The sequence below is a fragment of the Magnolia sinica genome, chromosome 6, assembly GCF_029962835.1.
Source record: "Magnolia sinica isolate HGM2019 chromosome 6, MsV1, whole genome shotgun sequence".
In the NCBI taxonomy this organism is placed as follows: domain Eukaryota; kingdom Viridiplantae; phylum Streptophyta; class Magnoliopsida; order Magnoliales; family Magnoliaceae; genus Magnolia; species Magnolia sinica.
The window spans coordinates 22,098,137-22,119,525 of record NC_080578.1 but is presented as its reverse complement, the minus strand read 5'-3'; the positions used below and the strand labels follow the sequence as shown (position 1 = coordinate 22,119,525).

Below are 21,389 nucleotides of genomic sequence, written 5' to 3'. Positions count from 1 at the left end.
ATTTTCTGGGTGGCCATTCATCCTGACTGGGTGCATCATCTTATTGGGTTAGATGGCATATACAAAACATGAATGGGTCCGACACACAGTCTGGAAGATTTTCAAAAGTGGGCATCTCCGTTGGAACTGTTCTCTATGACATGACCTACCTCATATCAGCATGAATTTTGGGCATTAAAAAGAAAAAAAAAACATTAGGTACACAAATGATGAATGGATTAAATGTCAAGAAAACGTTATGATAGGCTCAACGAGTCAATTTGTAGTGAATCCGGCTTCAAAAGGATTTTGGGTGAAAGAAGAGAGTAGTGAAAGATATATAAAAAGTGTCCGGATCGTCTGCTTACCTCAAATAAAAATTTTCTGCTTGTTGCAATGTAGTTGGGCCATATCATCACCTAATGAAAAACTACAATGTATAACGTTGCCCGTTGGGATGTGGTGTCGGGCCTTAGTGCAATTCAAACTCTGGCCTGAGCCCATTAGTGGAGCTTCAGAACTCATGGGTGCCTACCAAGCCCATACAAGGATTTCCATCCATCTAATGTCTCATTTTCTATGGAACATCCGGTCCGTGCAAAAGGTGGGTCACACCATAAAGATCACATGAGTCAAAACCATAACCAATCGACTCTCTAGGTGTTCTAGAATGGTACATTGAATCAAACCATCAACGGTCCATTGATTTCAATGATGTCGCCAACGGTGCGAGTGGGGAATCCTGATTTGCACACCACATGATATTTACGGTACGGCCAACCTTTTGCACGGGTAGGATGTTCGAAAGTGATACGTTTGCAATATGGGACACCAATATACACCGTCTGATATGTTAACGAGAATTATACAACGGTCATTTGTACATCATGGCCGTAAGTTCCTACAAGTAGGACCCATGGTTTCCTGATCTGAACCGACAATATCATGCAGATCCCCCAAATGCAAAAATCCTAACCGTTAACAGGTGGCCCAACAAATAGATGTTTGAGAAAGAAATACCAAAAACGGCTTAAAATTGAACCAACGGCTTCGATCAACGGCCCTTATGGGTCAACTTGACTCAATGAGAGATTTCGACTCACTGACTTAGTTGGAAGTCCATAAGAGTCGCTGAGTCAACTCAGAAACATGGTCGACTCCATACAACTCGAACCATGGCCCAAAGGCATGAGGCTGGGCATGCGTGCATGGCTGCATGCTAGCAGTTACAAGGGTTGTAGGCTCATACATGATACATGAATCACATGCCCACATCATGACTAACCGACCCACATGACCCATGAACTTCAGTATAAAATATCATGCACGTATGATTCTCATTTAAATAGTGAAATTGGAGGGAAAGATACATACGTGAAATGGGAAGTAAGGGATTTGTGATATGTGCGCTGATGGTGCTAATGTGCACCAGGTGGGTGAAGGGTAATGTAGATTGTAGCACTGTGTCATCGCTCATATCCAACTGCTCCAACTTCATCTTGTATGGGATACCAGAGCCGATGGTGGGGTCCCCATGCTGCAATGCAGTGGTGAGCTTGAACAGCATTGCGGATTCGCCAGATGATCGACGGTCCGTTTGTAGGTGCTTGATGGGCCTCATCACAACGTACAATCCAAATTCAACGGCTATAGCTACTTTGCCTGGCTTCTGTGGCATCTCTCTTGGATTCACCATAGACCCCAACACAGACTGCAATTCGTAAGATCCTCTCTCTCTTTCTTATTCCACACGTGCACCAGGTAGGCACGTGTTCGTCATCCAAACCGTGCACGAGGTGGGCCGCTCTGTGTAGATGACCTGATCTAGGCTGTTCAGTTTACCAGATAAAAGGCAATGGACGGTCTAGAAAACTTGGTTCACATTCAGGCCCACTTTATGAATTCACCGTGCACGATCGGTGCAATGCAGCCGTTGAATTTGCTGGGAAATCACCACTCACATGTGGAATAATGCATTCGTGGGTGTGATCCAAGCCGTTCATTCGGCAGGTCCTACTGTGAAGATGCGTTATGTAAAAAAATAGGTTGATCTAAACATCATGTGGGCCACCCATGTAATTTGAAGGCGGACCTTTGGCCGTTTTCTCTTAACCATCCATCTATTTTTTACATGTGCGGCCAACATAATGAGTTGATGCCCTTTTCTTAGCCACGTTAGTGGTGGGGCACACCTGATCGATGTACCAGATCTTGTGCACATTTGCCACGTTGATTCACACTACTTGAGGGATGATTTATGAGGTAAACTCTATTAGGCCCACCTCGAATGTATGCGGATTATCCTCGCCGTCCATCCGTTTTTCCATCTCAATTTAAAGGTCAAGCTCAAAATTGAAACATATCCAAAGCTCACGTGGACCACACAGCAGTAAACAGTGGGAATAATGATTTCCACCGTTGAAACTTTTCTAAGGCCTGCAGTGATGTTTATTTTCCATCTAACCTGTTCATAAGATCACAAAGACATGTATGAAAGGAAAACACAAATATCATCTTGATCCAAAACTTCGGTGGCCCCCAAGAAAATTTCAACGGTAGATTACAAGTCACACTGTTTCAGGTGGTGTGGTCCACTTGAGCTTTTAATATGCTTCAATTTTGGACTCAAATCTAAATTTATCTGGTAAAATGGATGGACGGAGTGGATAAATTATATAAATCTCGGTAGGCCCCACAGATCATAGATGCAAAATGAGACTGACCAGACTATCGTACGGTTGATGCGTCAGGTGTATTTTTCAGGCAAGGTTTTGCCAAAACGGGTCCCCCAATTTGGACCGTCCAGATTGTCGTACAAGTATGACGCGTTCAGTACAAAAGCTACCACAGGGATGTATATCTGATTTCCTGCCTCGTGAGTCCTAACCGTTGGATCGTCCGCTCGTCGCGACAAACATGAATTATAGCATACAGGACCCCACGTTGATCCACAATATACACGCGTTTTCAATCCGAACAAGTGGGGGTCCATGTTCGTAATCCAGACCGTTGAGTTGTTCTATCAAGGTAATATTTGAGTTACGGTCCATCCAAATCAACGATGAGGGGTAGAACACGTGGCACGAATTAAGAATCTATGGACCCACGTAATCAAAACTGGGAACACGTGGATACGTACAAAGCCTCGGGTTGTATGCTGCCCGTAAGATTCGCTGAAGAATGCGGTTGAGTAGTCCATTTCTCGAACTCAACGCAATTACTATCAGTCAAATGGTACTTCGACTGGATTGATGCATCGCAATCGCACTACATTTTCAATGCAAACTAGCCTGGACTCTGAACAATGGTCCGATCTTTGACACGGACGGTTGCCACGTGTTGGGACCGCCACTTTCGGTGTTGGGTGGGCCCCACTCTTTTCTCTTTATCAGAATTAGTTTGACCAGCATGTTTTGTCGAATTGTGGCTCACATGCAAAGATGGTCCCACTTCCCTGATCACCCACCGTTGAATGGCCATCTAAAGAAAATGTCTTGATCGGATCATCCTGACCATCAAATAAACAGACTTTATCTCACCTAAGTAGCCAGTGCTGATTTTACGTGGGAGGGTTCACTAGGCAGCAGCAAAAGAGTTTTTTTTCCCATGCATTGTTCTGAACTCTCTGTCCTTGAAAGCTTTCCTGAGATGAAGTTTTGGACGGTTCGGTGTTCGAGGGCTGACCGGTATATGCGTCTGAATCTATTCTGCATATCAGTTTCACCAGGTCATTTTATGATGGGAGACCAAAAATTAGGGAGATCCAACCATCAAATGGGCCACATCATAAGAAATAGTGGGATTGAACGGCTGGTATTGAAATCTTCTTGGGACCATAGATTCTTTTCGTCCCGGTGGTATCACATTTTTGAACGGTTTGGATGGAAATGTAGATATCACGCTCATCCCCAGCCTAGGAAGGCTTTAATGGTGAGGGTTTCCATTTCTATTGTTTCCTGTGGTGTGGCCCAACCCCGTCTTGGATCTGCCTCTTTGGTGATCTTATTTTCTAAAGTGATCCGGAAAAACTGATGGATGGAGTGGATTTACACTGGAGAATGAGGTGGGGCCCATGAAGCTTTGGTTACAAGAACTGGTGGATGGCTGAAATACAAGATCCAAGGGCTGGGCCCGGACCTAAATTTAATCCCGTTTGTTAATGGGCCCAGGCTCAAGACTGTGTTAAAGAGCCCGTCAGCCCACCCTTCTCAAGGTTTCATTGCACACAACCAATAAACAACCGAGATCTTGAACAAAAGAGGGTAGCCAGGCTCCCCCGTTTGTTTTGTCATGTCTCCGGCCTCATATGGGCTTGGACAGACCGTCCACACATCTTTAATACCTGCATATAAAACTGGGCACAAGATGACTCGACTCAGTAGACTCGACTCATCCAACTCGTTTAGACCCGACTGGACTAGAATCGAGTAGGTGAGTCGAATCCAACCAAGTAGACTTCGTCCAATCCAAACTTAAACCGAGTCGAGTTCAGGTCACCCAATAACTGAATTTGACTTGACATGAAATCTGATTCGATATTGACTTGACTTGATCTGAGACCCAACTCGTGCATATAAAATAAAACTCAGATTTGTTGCTTCAGACCGGTGTAACTGATGGAGAATCTGCAATTTCAGCTAATGCACTTATGTTCTGAGCTGTGATTTCAGCCCACGGATACCCACTACACTCAACCCGACTTGATGATGACTCGACCTGACTCGGTACCCGTGACCAGGTCCGACTCAGTCTGGAGTAGTCCAAGCCAGACCTAGGCTCGGATTGGGTCAACTATACTGGACTTGGTACTGAGTCAGGTCGAATTCATTTCAAATCTATTTTAAAACCAGTCAAGTTGGGTCAGTTCTAACTCAGTCTGACTCTGTATGCCAAACTCTACCAACAGACCAACTTGGATACAAAATTGTAGTGTACGGAGTAAACTCTGTTGGGTCCACCGTGGATGTATGTAGTTTATCCACGCTGTCCATCCATTTTTACAGCTCATTCTACGGGGTTGAGCCTAATAATGAAGCATATCCAAAGCTCAAGTAGATTACGCTATAGGAAATAGGGCCAATAATGATTTCCCCTGTTGGAACCTTCCTACAGCTCAAAGTGATATTTATTTATCATTCAACCTGTTCATAAGATCACACAGACATGGATGAAGGGAAGATACAAATATCAGCTTGGTCCAAAGCTTTCGTGGCCCCAAAGGTTGTTTTAACAGTAGACGTTAAATTCACACCGTTTCCTTTTGTGTGATCCACTTGAGCTTTTGATATACTTCAATTTTGGGCTAAATACCTTAAATCATCTAGTAAAATGGATGGATGGAGTGGTTAAAACACATAAATCACGGTGGGCTCCACAGAGTTTATTCAAAGGGGGCAAAATCATCTAACCCATGTGATGTACGGCCACATTGACATGTAGGCATGTGTAGCACATGTGGGAGTTTGTAGAATTACGGTGGCAGATGCTTCACGTTTGAGGAATACTGTGGCACATGTGGTGCATGTGCGCATGTGCAAATTAGCACTTGTAAAGCGATTGATGGTGGGGGCGCTTGTAAATGGTGGGTGGCGCATGTGGTACATGTGACACACATGCACCGAATGAAATTGTCTTGGACATGATTTTCTACCTTTGTAGAGAAATCCTCTCCATTGGTCATATGTCCCGGAACGACCGTCCTGGATACAGTTCTGTTTGCATCCAAACAGACCCTAGTGCCCATTCATACACCTACGAAATAATGTGTTAGGATCATCCAAACAGGATGATTCTTAGTGGATTCCTTATTAGAAATACTGGATAAACGGTTATGATCTCAGCTTTTACATGCTTTTGAGTGGTAATCCTTGTCAAAACTAACATGATTTTTAAAAGCAAAATAAAATAAAATATGTTTTTAATGTCTTATGCAGCATTCCTTGATTGGGTATTACGAAGAGAGATAAAGGGTTTGAGAAATAGACAGAGAGGTGTGTTATGGTTTTTGCTAAGATGGAGGAAGAAATGAGAAAATAAAAGCTGTCATACAATGAAGAATCATGTGTTTGATTTAGATTAATGAAAATATAATGTTTATGGTTATTTCTAATTAATTTCATTTCATCTTTGATGATGTTTGAGAGAATATTTATTCTACTATGGATTGAATCTGAGTATGCTTATCTAGATTACTTGAAACCTGTTGTAGGATTTAATGATAGTCCCTTTTTTCTGTAATAGATTTATAAAGAGTAGTGTTAGTGATCGATCCCAAACACCCATCATATTCAGTGCAACTATTGTTTATTCAAACTATGTTGAATTGTGGTTGAAATGCAATTACCAAGTAACCACCATTATCCCAACAATCATCTTCTAAACCCGCCATGTAAGCACAGTCAACCTCTGTTAAAATGCTACTTTAGAAGACTAGTCGACTGGGCAACCTAATCACCATTCATATTCATTAGACCCATGATTCGCACTGTGGCTGAAATTGGGTCTAAGTCAAATTGGAATATTTTAAAACTCCTCATGCTCCTCATGGGTGTGAAGAGTTTTAAACCTTAGTCTTGGGTGGCAAAATGCAATTATCAAATCAATTTTTCATAGTCATTTTTTGTTTAGTAAAGTATTTTTAAAAGTTAAAAGATAAATTTTTTAAAACTATAGTGGATGGGCAGCGTGGATATGCATCACATACATTAAGGTGGGCCCCACCACAAGAAAATAGTATTGATCTAAAACTTCTATCCCTCGACAAGTTTGAATCATATGTTGTGGTCTACCGGAGGCTTGGATCTTCCTTATTTTTCGTCTCATACCATAAAATGAGCTGGAAATTGTGATGGATGTCTAGATAAAAAACATAAATCATGGTGGGGTGCACATAGCTTTGGCACCAGCTATGTGGCGGGTGTTGAGATCACTGGCCCATTCAAATCCTTCTTTAGCATACTGAGTAAACTGTGGGCCCACCATCATGTATATTTATTATCCACGTCATCAATCCATTTTTACATATCATTTTAGGACATAATCCAAAATTGAATCATATCCAAAGCTCAAGTGGACCAAACCACAAGAAACAATTAGCATTCATGCATATGAATTATATATTATCCATGTCGTCATGTATTTTCATTATCCACACCGTCCATTCATTTTTAAATATCATTTTAGGACATGATCCCAAAATTCATGAATCATATCTAAAGCTCAAGTAGATTACACCATAGGAAATAGTGTACATACAATCTATGAGCCGAATCAAGTTGAATCAAACCAAGCTGAATTAAGCCAAACTTCGGGCTGAGCTAAGCCGGTACTGCCCTGGTTTATTATTTTTTATTTTTTAAATGAGCTTAACTTCAAGGCTTTGTTTGGTTTGAACTTCTATTCAAACCAATCCAAGCCAAGCTTTTTCAAACCAATCCAAGCCGAGCTTTCAAGCTATCGTGGATTGTGTCCAGCTCAATCGCTCTCTATGTGGAATTTTGTGATATTTAATTGTTGGTTAGGTGAAGGGTAGAAAAAGCAAACCTTATCTCGGGAGTCCCACTCAGGATAAAATGACCCCTCTATCCCTAGTTTTCCCCAAAATTACGCCTCCGGTCATTTAATCCAACCAACCATAATGTGTCACATGGCACAACCATGCCCTGAACCAATCACAGCTCTTAGAGCCCTCTTTAGCACTTAAGCTTTATAAACATCACAAAAATACCACCCATGATAGCTATAAATACTCATTTCCCTTTCCATTTCAATGCATCTCCTATCTCTTATACCTTTCATCACTCATCATTCACCAATCTTCACTTAAGAATAGGAGAAGAAAGGGAGAGTGGGGTCTAGCCCATCCCTCCACCAAGGAGAGAAGAAGAGTGAAAAGCATGTAAGCCACATAACCTCGGTTCAACCTAGTTAAGCCTATATTTTAGCTACTTGAGCCACTTGAAGACCGATCTTGTCCAGTACTTCAATTGATTCTTACAACAACTCATTCACCCACTTATCTAAGTCTAATTAGTTTCATTCATATTTGTATCATGATTTTCACTCTTTACCATCATGCTCATCTGGTAAGCTCAAGTGTATGCTTTATGAGTCTTCGACTGCTTCTCCAAGTGGGTGAGTCTGGGTAGAGAAGTCTTTCCCTATTCATCACTTGAAGTAGGCATCTCATCTCCACACTAAATCCGACATACAATATTACATCATTTACGTGCAAGAATGAATCCAATCCCTTGCATTTTCCCATATCTTGTGAAGTAGAGATCGTACATTTATAAAGATAGAGAGGGGGTTAAACACCTTCTGTCTTTGTTATCATGGTCCCTTACTGAGAATCTCAGGTTGTAGATCATGAGTCATTACTTTAAAACAAGGAATCTTCCTATCTGGCTTTATATTTTTATAGGTTTCAGCTGATCGTGAAAATCTAAGTAACTGGCTAGTGGTGACTCCAAGTCAAATATACATCCCTAAGCCGAAAATATATAAGAAATCCTAAAAAGGCCCCGTGAGCATGATAGAAATAAAAGTGTACGCAGTTCAAATCATTTGACAATTTTAGCATGTTAGTTCATAGGGACACATGCTGGCTACTCAAAGTCGAAATGAGCCCTCTCCTCTTCGGGAATGACTTAAAATTATAAAAGACAAGATTAAAAAAAAAAAAAAACAGTGGAGTGAAGAACACACAGAGAACAATGAAAATATTTCCATTATTACTTTCTATTAGAGATTTAAAAAAATACAAAAAACAAAATAAAACTACTATAGACAGCTCGTGTCTTTATTGAGCAACGTTTCCTAGATGAAGATTGTCATTTGCAGTTGCGACATGCAGATGCCCTAGTTTGAGAAAATAAGTACCCAAGCTATAGTGACATAGACCATGTTGGTCAGGTAGGCCCTGAGTTCGTATAGGCTAATAACCAGATGGTCTGCAGATGCAAGTGTGCACTAGGATGGCCTTTAATTTGACTGTCTGTTTCCTTATGCTTTTAACCCACCTATGGGTAGAGATGCATGACTATTGAGCTAGGGAACATTTATTGTGTGGTCCACCTGTTTAACTGGTCAGAGCTTACATATGTTTGCCATACTAGAACTTGTTTATTTTTTCTATGTCGGATGTGTGGCTGCTAATGGCATTCATCTTTCCTAAGCACCAGATACGATGCAGCAGCAACGGAGGTCTGTACTCGGAGGAAGACCAGGTACAGGCCTGGACTTGGAGGAAGATTAGGTACGGACAATGCTCCATGGGAGTCAACGTCCTCTTTGACACACTTATTGTTGGAATCCACATTATTAGTGCATGGTCCTATATAATTGCAGTCGTCATCCACTTCCAGGGTTCCTGCATTAGATCTTCTCCTAGGGGATGCCCTATCTTGCAGCTTGCCCCTCATCGCTCAATTCCCACGTTATGCAGTCACATGGGGAAAAGATTAACTCTTCAGCCCCTTCCTTGTTTGCATTCTAGGTTGATTTCAAATAGAGGATTCCTATGAGTGTGGACATGTGTAACTGTTGGGTTAGGAAATATACACTGCATGGCCCACCTGGATAACTGGCCGAATCTTTTACAAGCTTGTTGGCATGTTAATCTTAGTACAACTGGATCTATGAGCTTTAATATTAGTCCAATTGATTATTCATCTCAATTTCAGCTAAATCAGGTCGTTCATCTTTCATATTAGTCCAATTGGTCATCTTATAGTGATGTTAGAACAGGACCATTTGGCTTCAACACTAGTCTAACCAAACCGTTATCCACAATATTTGTGCAATTGGACCATTAATCTCCAATTTAATTCCAAAAAAGTTAATCTTCAATGTCAGTCAGCCCAATCCCTCTTAAAAGTCACTATAACTGTTTACCTTGGCCAACCAATCTTGTACAAGAGAATGAAGGGTGCATATTGATTACAAAGATATTCAACCATTATTGATCATTTGTACTATGCATGGCATGCAATCTAACTATGACTGCTACTTTTGATATTAATGGTCGATGGATGAGTTGAGAGATTTGGATAGAGGCATTGGAATTTTGGGAGATTCATTGTTAAAATGACTTAAGATTATAAATATAACTAGGTTCTTTAAATTTAAGAAAGTAATGCAATATGCAAACATATATAATGTGTCCAAAATATCTTACAGCATGTGATGTCAACAGCTTTGGACATTTTTTCCTTTAGAATATGCCCTTATAACATTGCTTAATGAAGAGATAGTCATCTTAAAAATGTAGTTGTTTGGTATAGAGAATGGTTAAAGAGTCTATCCAAAGGCCGACGTAGATTGCAATCAATTCCTCTAATTGGTGTAGTTACATGGCATCTCCTCTTACCTAATTAGATATACGAAGCATCTAATCAAAGAGACCATAAGATGAGGCATGAGGTATGTTATGGGTAGAACTGTACCGACTAAACAACCAAAATAAGATGGAAATAATAAAGGCTAACAACTCGGACTCAGATACCGATTGCGACCTCCGCAACCAATCCGAGTACTAACCATGATTGGTGACCTCAGTCACCTAGTTGACATCTCATTGTCCCGACCAATGGATGACTATGAACATCGACATGGCCTTGACCAGTGGCCATAACCTCAGAACTCGACTCCAACCTTAGCCATCAACTTCAGTCGTCGACCTAAGTTAGCAGGACCTCGACCAAACAACCTGGAGGTTGGCATCAGCTAATTGACCTCAACCTCTGATAACGACCATTACGGAATATCCCCTCCGTATACAGAAAAGATTCCCTTCTCGATATCTTCACCGATGATCACAACTACATAAACGTCATATACCTGGGAGGAGATCCCTTATGTGATACATATCTACGCATTAGATTCATTGCCATACACGGAAGATGTGTCAAATGGTTATAAATAAGGACCCTACCAACAGAATAAGATATGTACAATTACCTTGATTCAACCACGCCTACTATGTGGTTATTCTAACTTAGGCATCGGAGGCCCCCCGGCTACAACTAGTGCCCCCATTGTCACTTGTTTTTGCAGGTACACGAAGGGCTAGGAGGGACATCCAGATCTCAGCATCAACAAGGTGTATGTTGAAAATTGTGTGTCATGCACTCCATATATCTTTTGTAATCCGTATCATGTAGGATATCAACTTAAAAAAATAGGTGGGTCGAAGAGTACTGGTGTAGCCACAATGGAAAACGAGAGGATGGATTGCCCATTGTTCCCTTCTCTCTTCGTATGTAATGAGCCCCACATATAACATCATGCACACTATAACCTAGTAGTCATAATTAAAAGTCAAATTCTCTTGCATTAGCATAATGTATTAGAGTCGGGATCCTCTGTTATCAGGTCAACAGAGAATTCCGGTTACCCTAATGGTTTGGCGTCCGAAGCTATTTTTTATTTTTTGTATTTTTTTACTGAGTGGTGACGTGGACCAATGAGAATTATGGTATCAGGAATTCTCTGTTGACCTGATAACAGAGGATCCGGACTCAATGTATTATACTACACACTACAAGAAAGAGGGTTTTTAGCGACGAAACATATTTTCGTCGCCAAAAGTAACTTTTAGTGACGAAATAGTTTTTCGTCACCAAAAGTGTACTTTTACTGACGATATTTTTAGCGACGAAAATTTTCGCAGCTAAAAATCATGGATGAGACTTTTAGCGGCGAAAATTTTTGTCGCTAAAGGCCGCAACCACCTTTTCCTCGAAAAACGAATGGATTACTTTTAGCTACGAAACTTTTCGTAGCTAAAAATAATGGATGAGACTTTTAGCGGCGAAAATTTTCGTTGCTAAAGGCCGCAACCAAATTTTCCTCAAAATACGAATGGATTATTTTTAGCTACGAAAAGTTTCGTAGCTAAAAATCGTGCATGAGACTTTTAACGACGAAACGTTTTGCCGCTAAAGGTTGCAAACGGTTTACTTGTAGCTACGAAAATTTTCGTAGCTAAATATCGTAGATGAGATTTTTAGCCACGAAAATTTTCGTCGCTAAAGGCTGCAACCAACTTTTTCAGGCATTTGAAAGGATTACTTTTAGCTACGAAAATTTTCATAGCTACAAATCATGGTTAAGACTTTTGGCGACGAAAAGTTTCGCCGCGAAAAGCTGCAACCGATTTACTTTTAGCTTCGAAAAATTTCGTAGCTAAATATCGTAGATGAGATTTTTAGCCACGAAAAGTTTCGTCGCCAAAGCCTACAAACAGTTTCCTACGAATCGATTGAATGAGATTTTTAGCGACAAAAAGTTTCGTTGCCAAAGGCTACAAACAATTTTTCAAAAAATTACTTTTAGCTACGAAAGGCTACAAACAATTTTTCAAAAAATTACTTTTAGCTACGAAACGTTTCGTAGCTAAAAAATCACTTTTAACGACGAAAATTTTCGTCGCTAAAGGCTACAACAATTTTAAAAACGTGAATAAGACTTTTAGCGAGGATATAAGTATAAGTTTTGGGATTTGAGAATAGGTTTAGGTTAAGGTTGTAAGTATACGTTATAGGTTAAGGTTAAGGTTTAGGTTTCGGCTGTAAGTATAAGTTTTGGGATTTGAGAATAGGTTTAAGTTAATGTTATAAGTCTAAGTTTAGGTTATAGGTTAAAGTTTAGGTTTAGGAAATTGGGTTCGGGTTCGGGTTTGGGATCGGGTTTAGGTTTGGGTTATAGGTATAGGTTTTGGGATTTGAGAATAGGTTTAGGTTAAGGTTACGAGTCTAGGTTTAAGTTATAGGTTAAGGTTTAGGTTTAGGCTATAAGTATAGGTATAGGTTATAGGTTAAGGTTAAGGTTAAGGTTTAAGAAATCGAGTTTGGGTTCGGGATCGTGTTTAGGTTTGGGTTATAAGCATAGGTTTTGAGATTTGAGAATAAGTTTAGGTTAAGGTTGTAAGTATAGGTTATAGGTTAAGGTTAAGGATTAGGTTTCGGCTATAAGTATAGGTTTTGGGATTTGAGAATAGGTTTAGGTTAAGGTTATAAGTCTAGGTTTAGGTTATAGGTTAAGGTATAGGTTTAGGCTATAGGTATAGTTTTAGGTTATACGTTAAGGTTTAGGTTTAGAAAATCGGGTTCGGGATCACGTTTAGGTTTGGGTTATAGGCATAGGTTTTGGGATTTGAGAATAGGTTTAGGTTAAGGTTGTAAATATAGGTTATAAGTTAAGGTTTAGGTTTCGGCTATAAGTATAGGTTTTGGGATTTGAGAATAAGTTTAGGTTAAGGTTATAAGTCTAGGTTTAGGTTATAGGTTAAGGTTTAGGTTTAGGTTATAGGTATAGGTTTAGGTTATAGGTTAAGGTTTAGGTTTAGGTTATAGGTATAGGTTTAGGTTATACATTAAGGTTTAGGTTTAGAAAATTGGGTTCGGGTTCGGGACCGGATTTAGGTTTGGGTTATAGGTATAGGTATTGGGATTTGAGAATAGGTTTAGGTTAAGATTATGAGTCTAGGTTTAGGTTATAGTTTATGGTTTAGGTTTAGGCTATAGGTATAAGTTTAGGTTATAGGTTAAGGTTTAGTTTTAGGAAATCGGGTTCGGGTTTGGAATCGGGTTTAGGTTTGGGTTATAAGTATAGGTTATAGATTATGAGAATAGGTTTAGTTAAGGTTATGAGTCTAGGTTTAGGTTATAGGTTTTGTTTTAGGTTTAGGCTATAGGTATAGGTTTAGGTTATAGGTTTAGGGAATGGTTTAGAAAATTGGGTTCTGGTTTGAGATTGGGTTTAGGTTTGGGTTATAGGTATAGGTTTTGGGATTTGAGAATAGGTTTAGGTTAAGGCTGTAAGCATAGGTTATAGGTTAAGGTTAAGGTTTAGGTTTCGGCTATAAGTATAGGTTTTAGGATTTGAGAATAGGTTTAGGTTAAGGTTATAAGTCTAGGTTTAGGTTACAGGTTAAGGTTTAGGTTTAGGTTATAGTTATAGGTTTAGATTAAGGTTATATGTTAAGGTTAAGGTTATAGGTTTAGGTTTAGGTTTAGGTTAAGTTTATAGGTTTAGGTTTAGGTTAGGTTATAGGTTATAGGTTTAGGTTTAGGTTATAGTTATAAGTTTTGGGATTTGAGAATAGGTTTAGGTTAGGTTATAGGTTATAGCTTTAGGGAATTGAGAATAGGTCAAGGTTTAGGTTTAGAAAATTGGGTTTGGGTTCGGGACCGGGTTTAGGTTTGGGTTTTCAAGTTTAGGTTTAGGTTTAGGCTAGGGAGTTGAGATTAGGATTAGATGTAGGTTTAGGTTTAGGGATTTGAGAATACATTAAGGTTTAGGTTTAGGTTTTGGGATTTGAGAATAGGTTTAAGTTATAAGTATAGGTTTAGGTTATAGTTATAGGTTTTGGGATTTGAGAATAGGTTTGGGTTATAGTTATAGGTTTAGGTTAAGGTTATATGTTAAGGTTAAGGTTATAGGTTTAGGTTTAGGTTAAGTTTATAGGTTTAGGTTTAGGTTAGGTTATAGGTTATAGCTTTAGGGAATTGAGAATAGGTCAAGGTTTTGGTTTAGGAAATCGAGTTCGGGTTTGGGACCGGGTTTAGGTTTGGGTTTTCAAGTTTAGGTTTAGGCATTTGAGAATACATTAAGGTTTAGGTTTAGGTTTTGGGATTTGAGAATAGGTTTAGGTTATAGGTTTAGGTTTAGGGATAGGGACTTGAGAATAGGTTTAGGTTATAGGTTTAGGTTTAGGTTAAGGTTAGAGGTTTAGGTTTAGGTGAAGTTTATAGGTTTAGGTTAGGTTAGATTATAGGTTTTTTGTTAAGGTTTAGGTTATAGTTATAGGTTTTGGGATTTGAGGATAGGTTTAGGTTAGATTATAGGTTAATGATGGGGGAATTGAGAATAGGTCAAGGTTTAGGTTTAGGAAATTGGGTTCGGGTTCGGGACCAGGTTTAGGTTTGGGTTTTCAAGTTTAGGTTTAGGTTTAGGCTAGGGGGTTGAGATTAGGATTTGGTGTAGGTTTAGGTTTAGACATTTGAGAATACATTAAGGTTTAGGTTTAGGTTTTGGAATTTGAGAATAGGTTTAGGTTATAGGTTTTTGAATTTGAGAATGGGTTCGAGTTTAGGTTATAGGTTTTGGTTTTGGTTTTGGTTATAGGTTTTGATTTAGGTTATAGGTTATAGGTTTAAGTTAAGGTTTAGGTTTAGGTTAAAGGTTTTGGGATTTGAGAATGAGTTCAAGTTTAGGTTATAGGTTTTGGTTTTGGTTTAGGTTATAGGTTTTGGTTTAGATTATATATTTTGGGATTTGGAAATAGTTTTAGGTTATAAGTATAGGTTTAGGTTAGGTTATAGGTTACGATTTAGGGATTTGAGTTTAGGTTATAGGATTAGGTTACGGTTTAGGTTTAGCTTATAGGTTTTGGGATTTGAGAATAGGTTCGGGTTTAGGTTATAGGTTTTGGTTTTGGTTTTGGTTATAGGTTTTGGTTTAGGTTATAGGTTTTTGAATTTGAGAATGGGTTCGAGTTTAGGTTATAGGTATTGGTTTTGGTTTAGGTTATAGGTTTTGATTTAGGTTATAGGTTATAGATTTATGTTAAGGTTTAGGTTTAGGTTAAAGGTTTTGGGATTTGAGAATGAGTTCAAGTTTACGTTATAGGTTTTGGTTTTGGTTTAGGTTATAGGTTTTGGGATTTGAGAATGGGTTCGGGATTAGGTTATAGGTTTTGGGTTTAGGTTATAGGTTTTGATTTAGGTTATAGCTTATAGGTTTAGGTTAAGGTTTAGGTTTAGGTTATAGGTTTTGGGATTTGAGAATGGATTCGGGTTTAGGTTATAGGTTTTGGTTTTGGTTTAGGTTATAGGTTTTGGGATTTGAAAATAGTTTTAGGTTATAAGTATAAGTTTAGGTTAGGTTATAGGTTAAGGTTTAGGGATTTGAGTTTAGGTTATAGGATTAGGTTACGGTTTAGGTTTAGCTTATAGGTTTTGGGATTTGAGAATAGGTTCGGGTTTAAGTTATAGGTTTTGGTTTTGGTTTTGGTTATAGGTTTTGGTTTAGGTTATAGGTTTTTGAATTTGAGAATGGGTTCGAGTTTAGGTTATAGGTTTTGGTTTTGGTTTAGGTTATAGGTTTTGATTTAGGTTATAGGTTATAGGTTTATGTTAAGGTTTAGGTTTAGGTTAAAAGTTTTGGGATTTGAGAATGAGTTCAAGTTTAGGTTATAGGTTTTGGTTTTGGTTTTGGTTATAGGTTTTGATTTATGTTATAGGTTTTGGGATTTGAGAATGGGTTCGGGCTTAGGTTATAGGTTTTGGTTTTGGTTTAGGTTATAGGTTTTGATTTAGGTTATAGCTTATAGGTTTAGGTTTAGGTTATAGGTTTTGAGATTTGAGAATGGGTTCGGGTTTAGGTTATAGGTTTTGGTTTTGGTTTAGCTTATAGGTTTTGGGATTTGAGAATGGGTTCGGGTGTAGGTTATAAGTTTTGGTTTTGGTTTTGGTTTAGGTTATATGTTTTTATATTTGAAGATGGGTTATAGTTTAGGTTCAGGAAATCGGGTTCAGGATCGGGATTGGGTTTAAGTTTGGGTTTTCAAGTTTAAGTTTAAGTTTAGGTTAGGGAGTTGAGATTATGATTAGGTGTAGGTTTTGCTTTAGGGAATTGAGTTTAGGTTATAGGTTTAGGGAAAGGTTAGGTTTAGGTAATAGGTTTTGGAATTTGGGAATAGTTTTAGGTTATAAGTATAGGTTTAGGTTAGGTTATAGGTTAAGGTTTAGGGATTTGAGTTTAGGCTATAGGTTTAGGATTAGGTCTAGGTTTAGGTTTAGGGAATTGAGTTTAGGTTATTCTGCTTGCATTATAGTGTAATGGTCTAATCATATTTTAATCATCTCTCTAAGCATAAACACATGCATTGTACCATCAACACTACTTGTACAATATTTTAGTATATTCCACTTGTATTGACATTGTTTAAATTTATAAGTTCGTAGCTCGCACATATTCAGTGATGGCACCAGGTGGGAGAGTACGTCGTTCGCGCACTGGATCTACCCCTTCTACTCGTGAAGTGACGGAGCCAGCATCGCCGTCACATGTTGCATCGCAGGCGTCTGATCCCTCAGTCACGCATACACCAGGCACTGCATGTAAGTTTAGGCATATATTTCTTTTAATGATTTCTGTTTATGTTTAAACTTACATATTTCTTTTGCAACAGCGCCGTCGACCAGCCGACGAGGACGTGGACCCACGCGTGGGTTGCTTTTAGAGCGACTTACGCGTGAGGGTAGGGTGACGGTAGAGTTCCACAGGACTGCATTAGACCTGTTGGGAACAATGCCATGTTGTTTACATCGGAGGTCGGTGTCTTATGCCGATCTCTGATCCCCCCCACCACTCCCCGTTGGGGGGAAGTGACAGATGATATGGGCGCCTTCAGGTAAATTTTATTAAATTAAAATTTATTTTATAAAAGTTTATTTACAGTTAAGTTATTTTTTAAATAAGTTTATTATCTTAATCTATTATTTACAAAACTGCAGGATAAATTTGACTTGGATTTGAGTGTTCCGCACATCTCTCATGCCGTCGACGACATGATGAAGGAGCGGTTCAAGGATTACCGCAGTAAGTTACACCGGCAATACAAGCAATGCATGAGTCACGAGGAGGCCGTACAGTCCGCACCGCTGCACGTGACCGATGAGGACTGGCGGATACTCTGCGATAGGTTTTCGTCTGATTCTTTTCAGGTAATATTTACATATTTATGATATCTTAACGTAATAATTAAATTCGCAATTAATAACAATGTATTATGAATAACGTGTTCAGAAGAGGAGCAAAATAAATTCTGACAATAGAGGAAAGTTAGAAGTGAACCACGTAGCTGGTTCAAAGTCATTTGTACGACTTCGTCACGACATGGTAAGAAAGTACTGGTAATTATTATGTTTATATATTCTTTCCATGCATTTATATTAACTATATTGTCCTTTCAATTACGCAGCGAGATTCCGTCACTGGCCAGGAGCCCGGATCAGTAGACTTCTACAGAGGGACTCATTGTCGGCAGGCAATGGGATCTTGGGTACATCCTACAGCCAGCGAGATTTGGGTAAAAATCCATTCATTGTAAAATTTAATTGTATTAAATTATAGTAATGTCATTTATTAAGAAAATTCATATGTTTTCATTACAAGAGGAGATAAATACCTTACGCAGTCAGCCCACTCCCGATGGTACTCAGCGGAGTGAGCCAGAGATCTTGAGTCAGGTGCTTGGCATCCGTTCTGGATATGTGCGTGGGTTTGGCCATGGTGCCAAGCTCATGGCACCCGCTAGAGCTGCCTCCAGCCGATCCATCGTCGTTGGCGACAGCGCCGTACGCCGAGCTGATACTGCAGAGAGAGAGGTTCAGTAGTTACGAGTCGTCGTCGATGACATCAAAGATCAGCTGGACAGACAGAGGGAGGAGCAGACGAGGCAGAGGGAGGAGCGGGAGAGGAGGATGGAGGATCAGCTAACGAGGCAGAGGGAGGAACAAGAGAGGAGGATGGAGGAGATGCGGATGGAGCATGAGCGACGGATGATGGAGATATATCAGGTTATCGCTGCACGCTTATCCATTGATGCCCCAGCGCCTCCGCCTTCATCTGTGTGATTTTTTTATATATTTGTTTATTATGTTAAGTTTTGAATGAATGTGGTGCGGATTAGATTGTTTGTGTTTGGATGAATGTAGTTTATGTTTGGGTTTGAATTAATTTAATTAGATGGATGTGAATGTGAATATGATGAAATATATATATAATAGGTGTATATCAGAATGAATATGATGAAATATATTGTTAACAGGTGTATATCAGAAATTTTGAGCGCAATTTTAAGAGGTATATTAAAAAAAAAAAGGACTTTTAGCAACGAAAAATTTCGTAGCTAAAAGTATTGCTAAAAAGGCTTGTAAAGTCTTTTTTGCAACGAAAATTATCGTCACTAGAAAGGAACGAATTTTTAGCAGCGAAAATTTTCGCTGCTAAAAGTCTTGTACAGTTTTTTTGGCAACGAAAATTATCGTCGCTAAAAAGGAACGAATTTTTAGCAGCGAAAATTTTCGCTGCTAAAAGTCTTGTACAGTTTTTTTTGCAACGAAAATTATCGTCGCTAGAAAGGAACGAATTTTTAGCAGCGAAAATTTTCGCTGCTAAAAGTCTTGTACAGTTTTTTTTACAACGAAAATATTCGTCGCTAGAAAGGAACGAATTTTTAGCAGCGAAAATTTTCGCTGCTAAAAGTCTTGTACAGTATTTTAGCAGCGAAAATTTTCGCTGCTAAAAGGCTTGGATAGTTTTTTTGCGACGAAAATGTTCGCCGCTAAAAACAGAAACTTTTGGCAGCGAAAGATTTCGCTGCTAAAAAGTCTTGCGCTGTTTTTTTTTTGCGACGGATAGTTGCGTCGCTAAAAGAAATAAATTTTAGCAGTGAAAAGTTTTATTTTTTGCAACGAAAATATTTGTCGCCAAAAACTTAATAATACTTTTAGCAGTGAAAATTTTTGCTGCTAAAAGTGTTTTATAGTTTTTTTTGCGCCGAAAATTTTCGTCGCTACAAGTAACGAATTTTTGGCAACGAAAATTTTCGCTGCTAAAAGTCTCGTACAGAGATTTTTAGCGACGAAAATTTTCGTCCCTAAAAGTCAGATTTTCGTAGCTAAAACCATTTAGCGACGAAAATGTTGGCCCCAGAGATCAAAGATCAAGATCAACACTGAAATATGGTCATTGGACCATATCTTATATATATGTGATAGAAATGAACATGTAGTCAGTTCAAATCATTTGACAATTTCAACATGTTGGTTCAATAGGGACACACGTGCCGGCCATTCAAAATCAATGAAATGAGTCTCTCCCTCTTCAAAAATGACTTAAAATTATTAAAGATAGGAAAGAAATAGATTAGAGTGAAGAACACAGGAAGAACAATGAAAATATTTCCATTATTACTTTTCATTTGATATAAAAAAATACAACTACATAAATTTTATTTTATTTTATTTTATTTTTTAAAAAAAGTAGAACTACTGTAGACATATCGTGTCTTTATTAAGCAACGTTTCCTAGTTGAGGATTGCCATTTGCAGCTACGATGTGCAGATCATGCCCTGGTGTGAGAAAACAAGTACCTAAGCTATGGTGACATAGACCACGTTGGTCAGGCAGGCCCTTAGTCTATGTAGGCTAATAGCCAGATGAGTTGCAGATGCACCTTCAGTGTGCACTAGGATGGCCTTTCATTTGACTGCCAGTCTCCTTATGTTTTTAACCACCTATGGGTGGAGATGCATAACTATTGAGCTAGAGAAAATTTATTGTGTGCTCCACCTGTTTAACTGGTCAGAGCTTATATCATATACGTTGGTCACACTAGAACTTATTTATTTCTCTATGTCGGATGTGCCGCTGCAAATGGCATTCCTCTTCCCTAAGCACCAGATACGATGCAGCAGCAACGGAGGCCTGTACTTGGAGGAAGATCAGGTACACACAATGCTCCACGAGGATCAAGGTGCTGTTTGGCACACTTATTGCTGCAATCCGCGTTATCAATGCATGGTCCGATGTAGTCGCAGCCATCGTCCGCTTCCGGGGTTCCTGCATTTGCATCCATGTGCTAACATTGTAAATACATGGTATCATCATCTAGTGCAAAATACTAGTATCTATTCATCAACAACTCAAAGTTGGGACTATTCATCTATTGGCCCCATCATTAATGGTCACACACTAAAAATAATGGCCCCTTAATAAACGGTTGAGATGTCATACTCAGTGACTAGCATTAAGATTGTAAATTTTCTTTTTTCCATGTTCTTACCAAGTTTCCACCATTGTTGTTGAGCTCATATGTGACAGTATATCTTAATAGACTTCAAAAAATTTAAATACCGAACTGTTGATTGATTGGTGAGGCCAACTCCTCTATAAAGACTCCTAGAATATGAATATCTTTCAAGTGTAAGGCATGGCCCATCAGAAGAACCTAATATGCTCAATAGTGCCACTCAACCATTAATGTTGGATGCCCCAAAAGTCAGGTAGATCCAACTTTTATATGGGCTACCAATTTAAAGGTTTTTGGATGGTTGTTCATTATTTCTAATGGTAAGGCGAGTATGTTGTGTATATGCCACTGAACAAATCCATTAACTCAGCATGATTATGGGACGCCACAAAAATAAAACCTATAAAGATAAACCAACTATTGAAAACAGTGGACAACCATCTAAAAACATAAAATTCACATGGTGACGCAATAAGGTTAGATGGACCTAACTTTTTGGGGTGTCCAACTTTCATGGCCAGGCAACATAAATGTATCATAATCTGATCAGCATGATAACACTGTGATGAGGTTGGATGGACCTAAT

General features: G+C 38.9%; 3 protein-coding genes across 3 annotated transcripts; all 3 read left to right on the top strand.

Annotated features, from left to right (window-relative positions):
• Positions 1–1,337: 1,337 nt before the first annotated feature.
• Positions 1,338–5,968, top strand: LOC131249912 (putative non-specific lipid-transfer protein 14). The gene is made up of 2 exons (XM_058250648.1): positions 1,338–1,699; positions 5,913–5,968. Exons 1-2 carry the CDS (start codon positions 1,359–1,361, stop codon positions 5,920–5,922), a joined length of 351 nt encoding a protein of 116 aa, XP_058106631.1. The 5' UTR covers positions 1,338–1,358; the 3' UTR covers positions 5,923–5,968.
• Positions 5,969–16,886: 10,918 nt separating this feature from the next.
• Positions 16,887–17,365, top strand: LOC131249910 (uncharacterized). Its single transcript, XM_058250647.1, has 2 exons — positions 16,887–17,105; positions 17,177–17,365. The coding sequence occupies exons 1-2, from the start codon at positions 16,967–16,969 to the stop codon at positions 17,341–17,343; spliced, it is 306 nt and encodes a 101-aa protein (XP_058106630.1). The 5' UTR covers positions 16,887–16,966; the 3' UTR covers positions 17,344–17,365.
• Positions 17,366–17,555: 190 nt separating this feature from the next.
• Positions 17,556–18,112, top strand: LOC131249556 (uncharacterized). Its single transcript, XM_058250361.1, has 3 exons — positions 17,556–17,711; positions 17,794–17,886; positions 17,969–18,112. Exons 1-3 carry the CDS (start codon positions 17,556–17,558, stop codon positions 18,095–18,097), a joined length of 378 nt encoding a protein of 125 aa, XP_058106344.1. The 3' UTR covers positions 18,098–18,112.
• Positions 18,113–21,389: the final 3,277 nt, after the last annotated feature.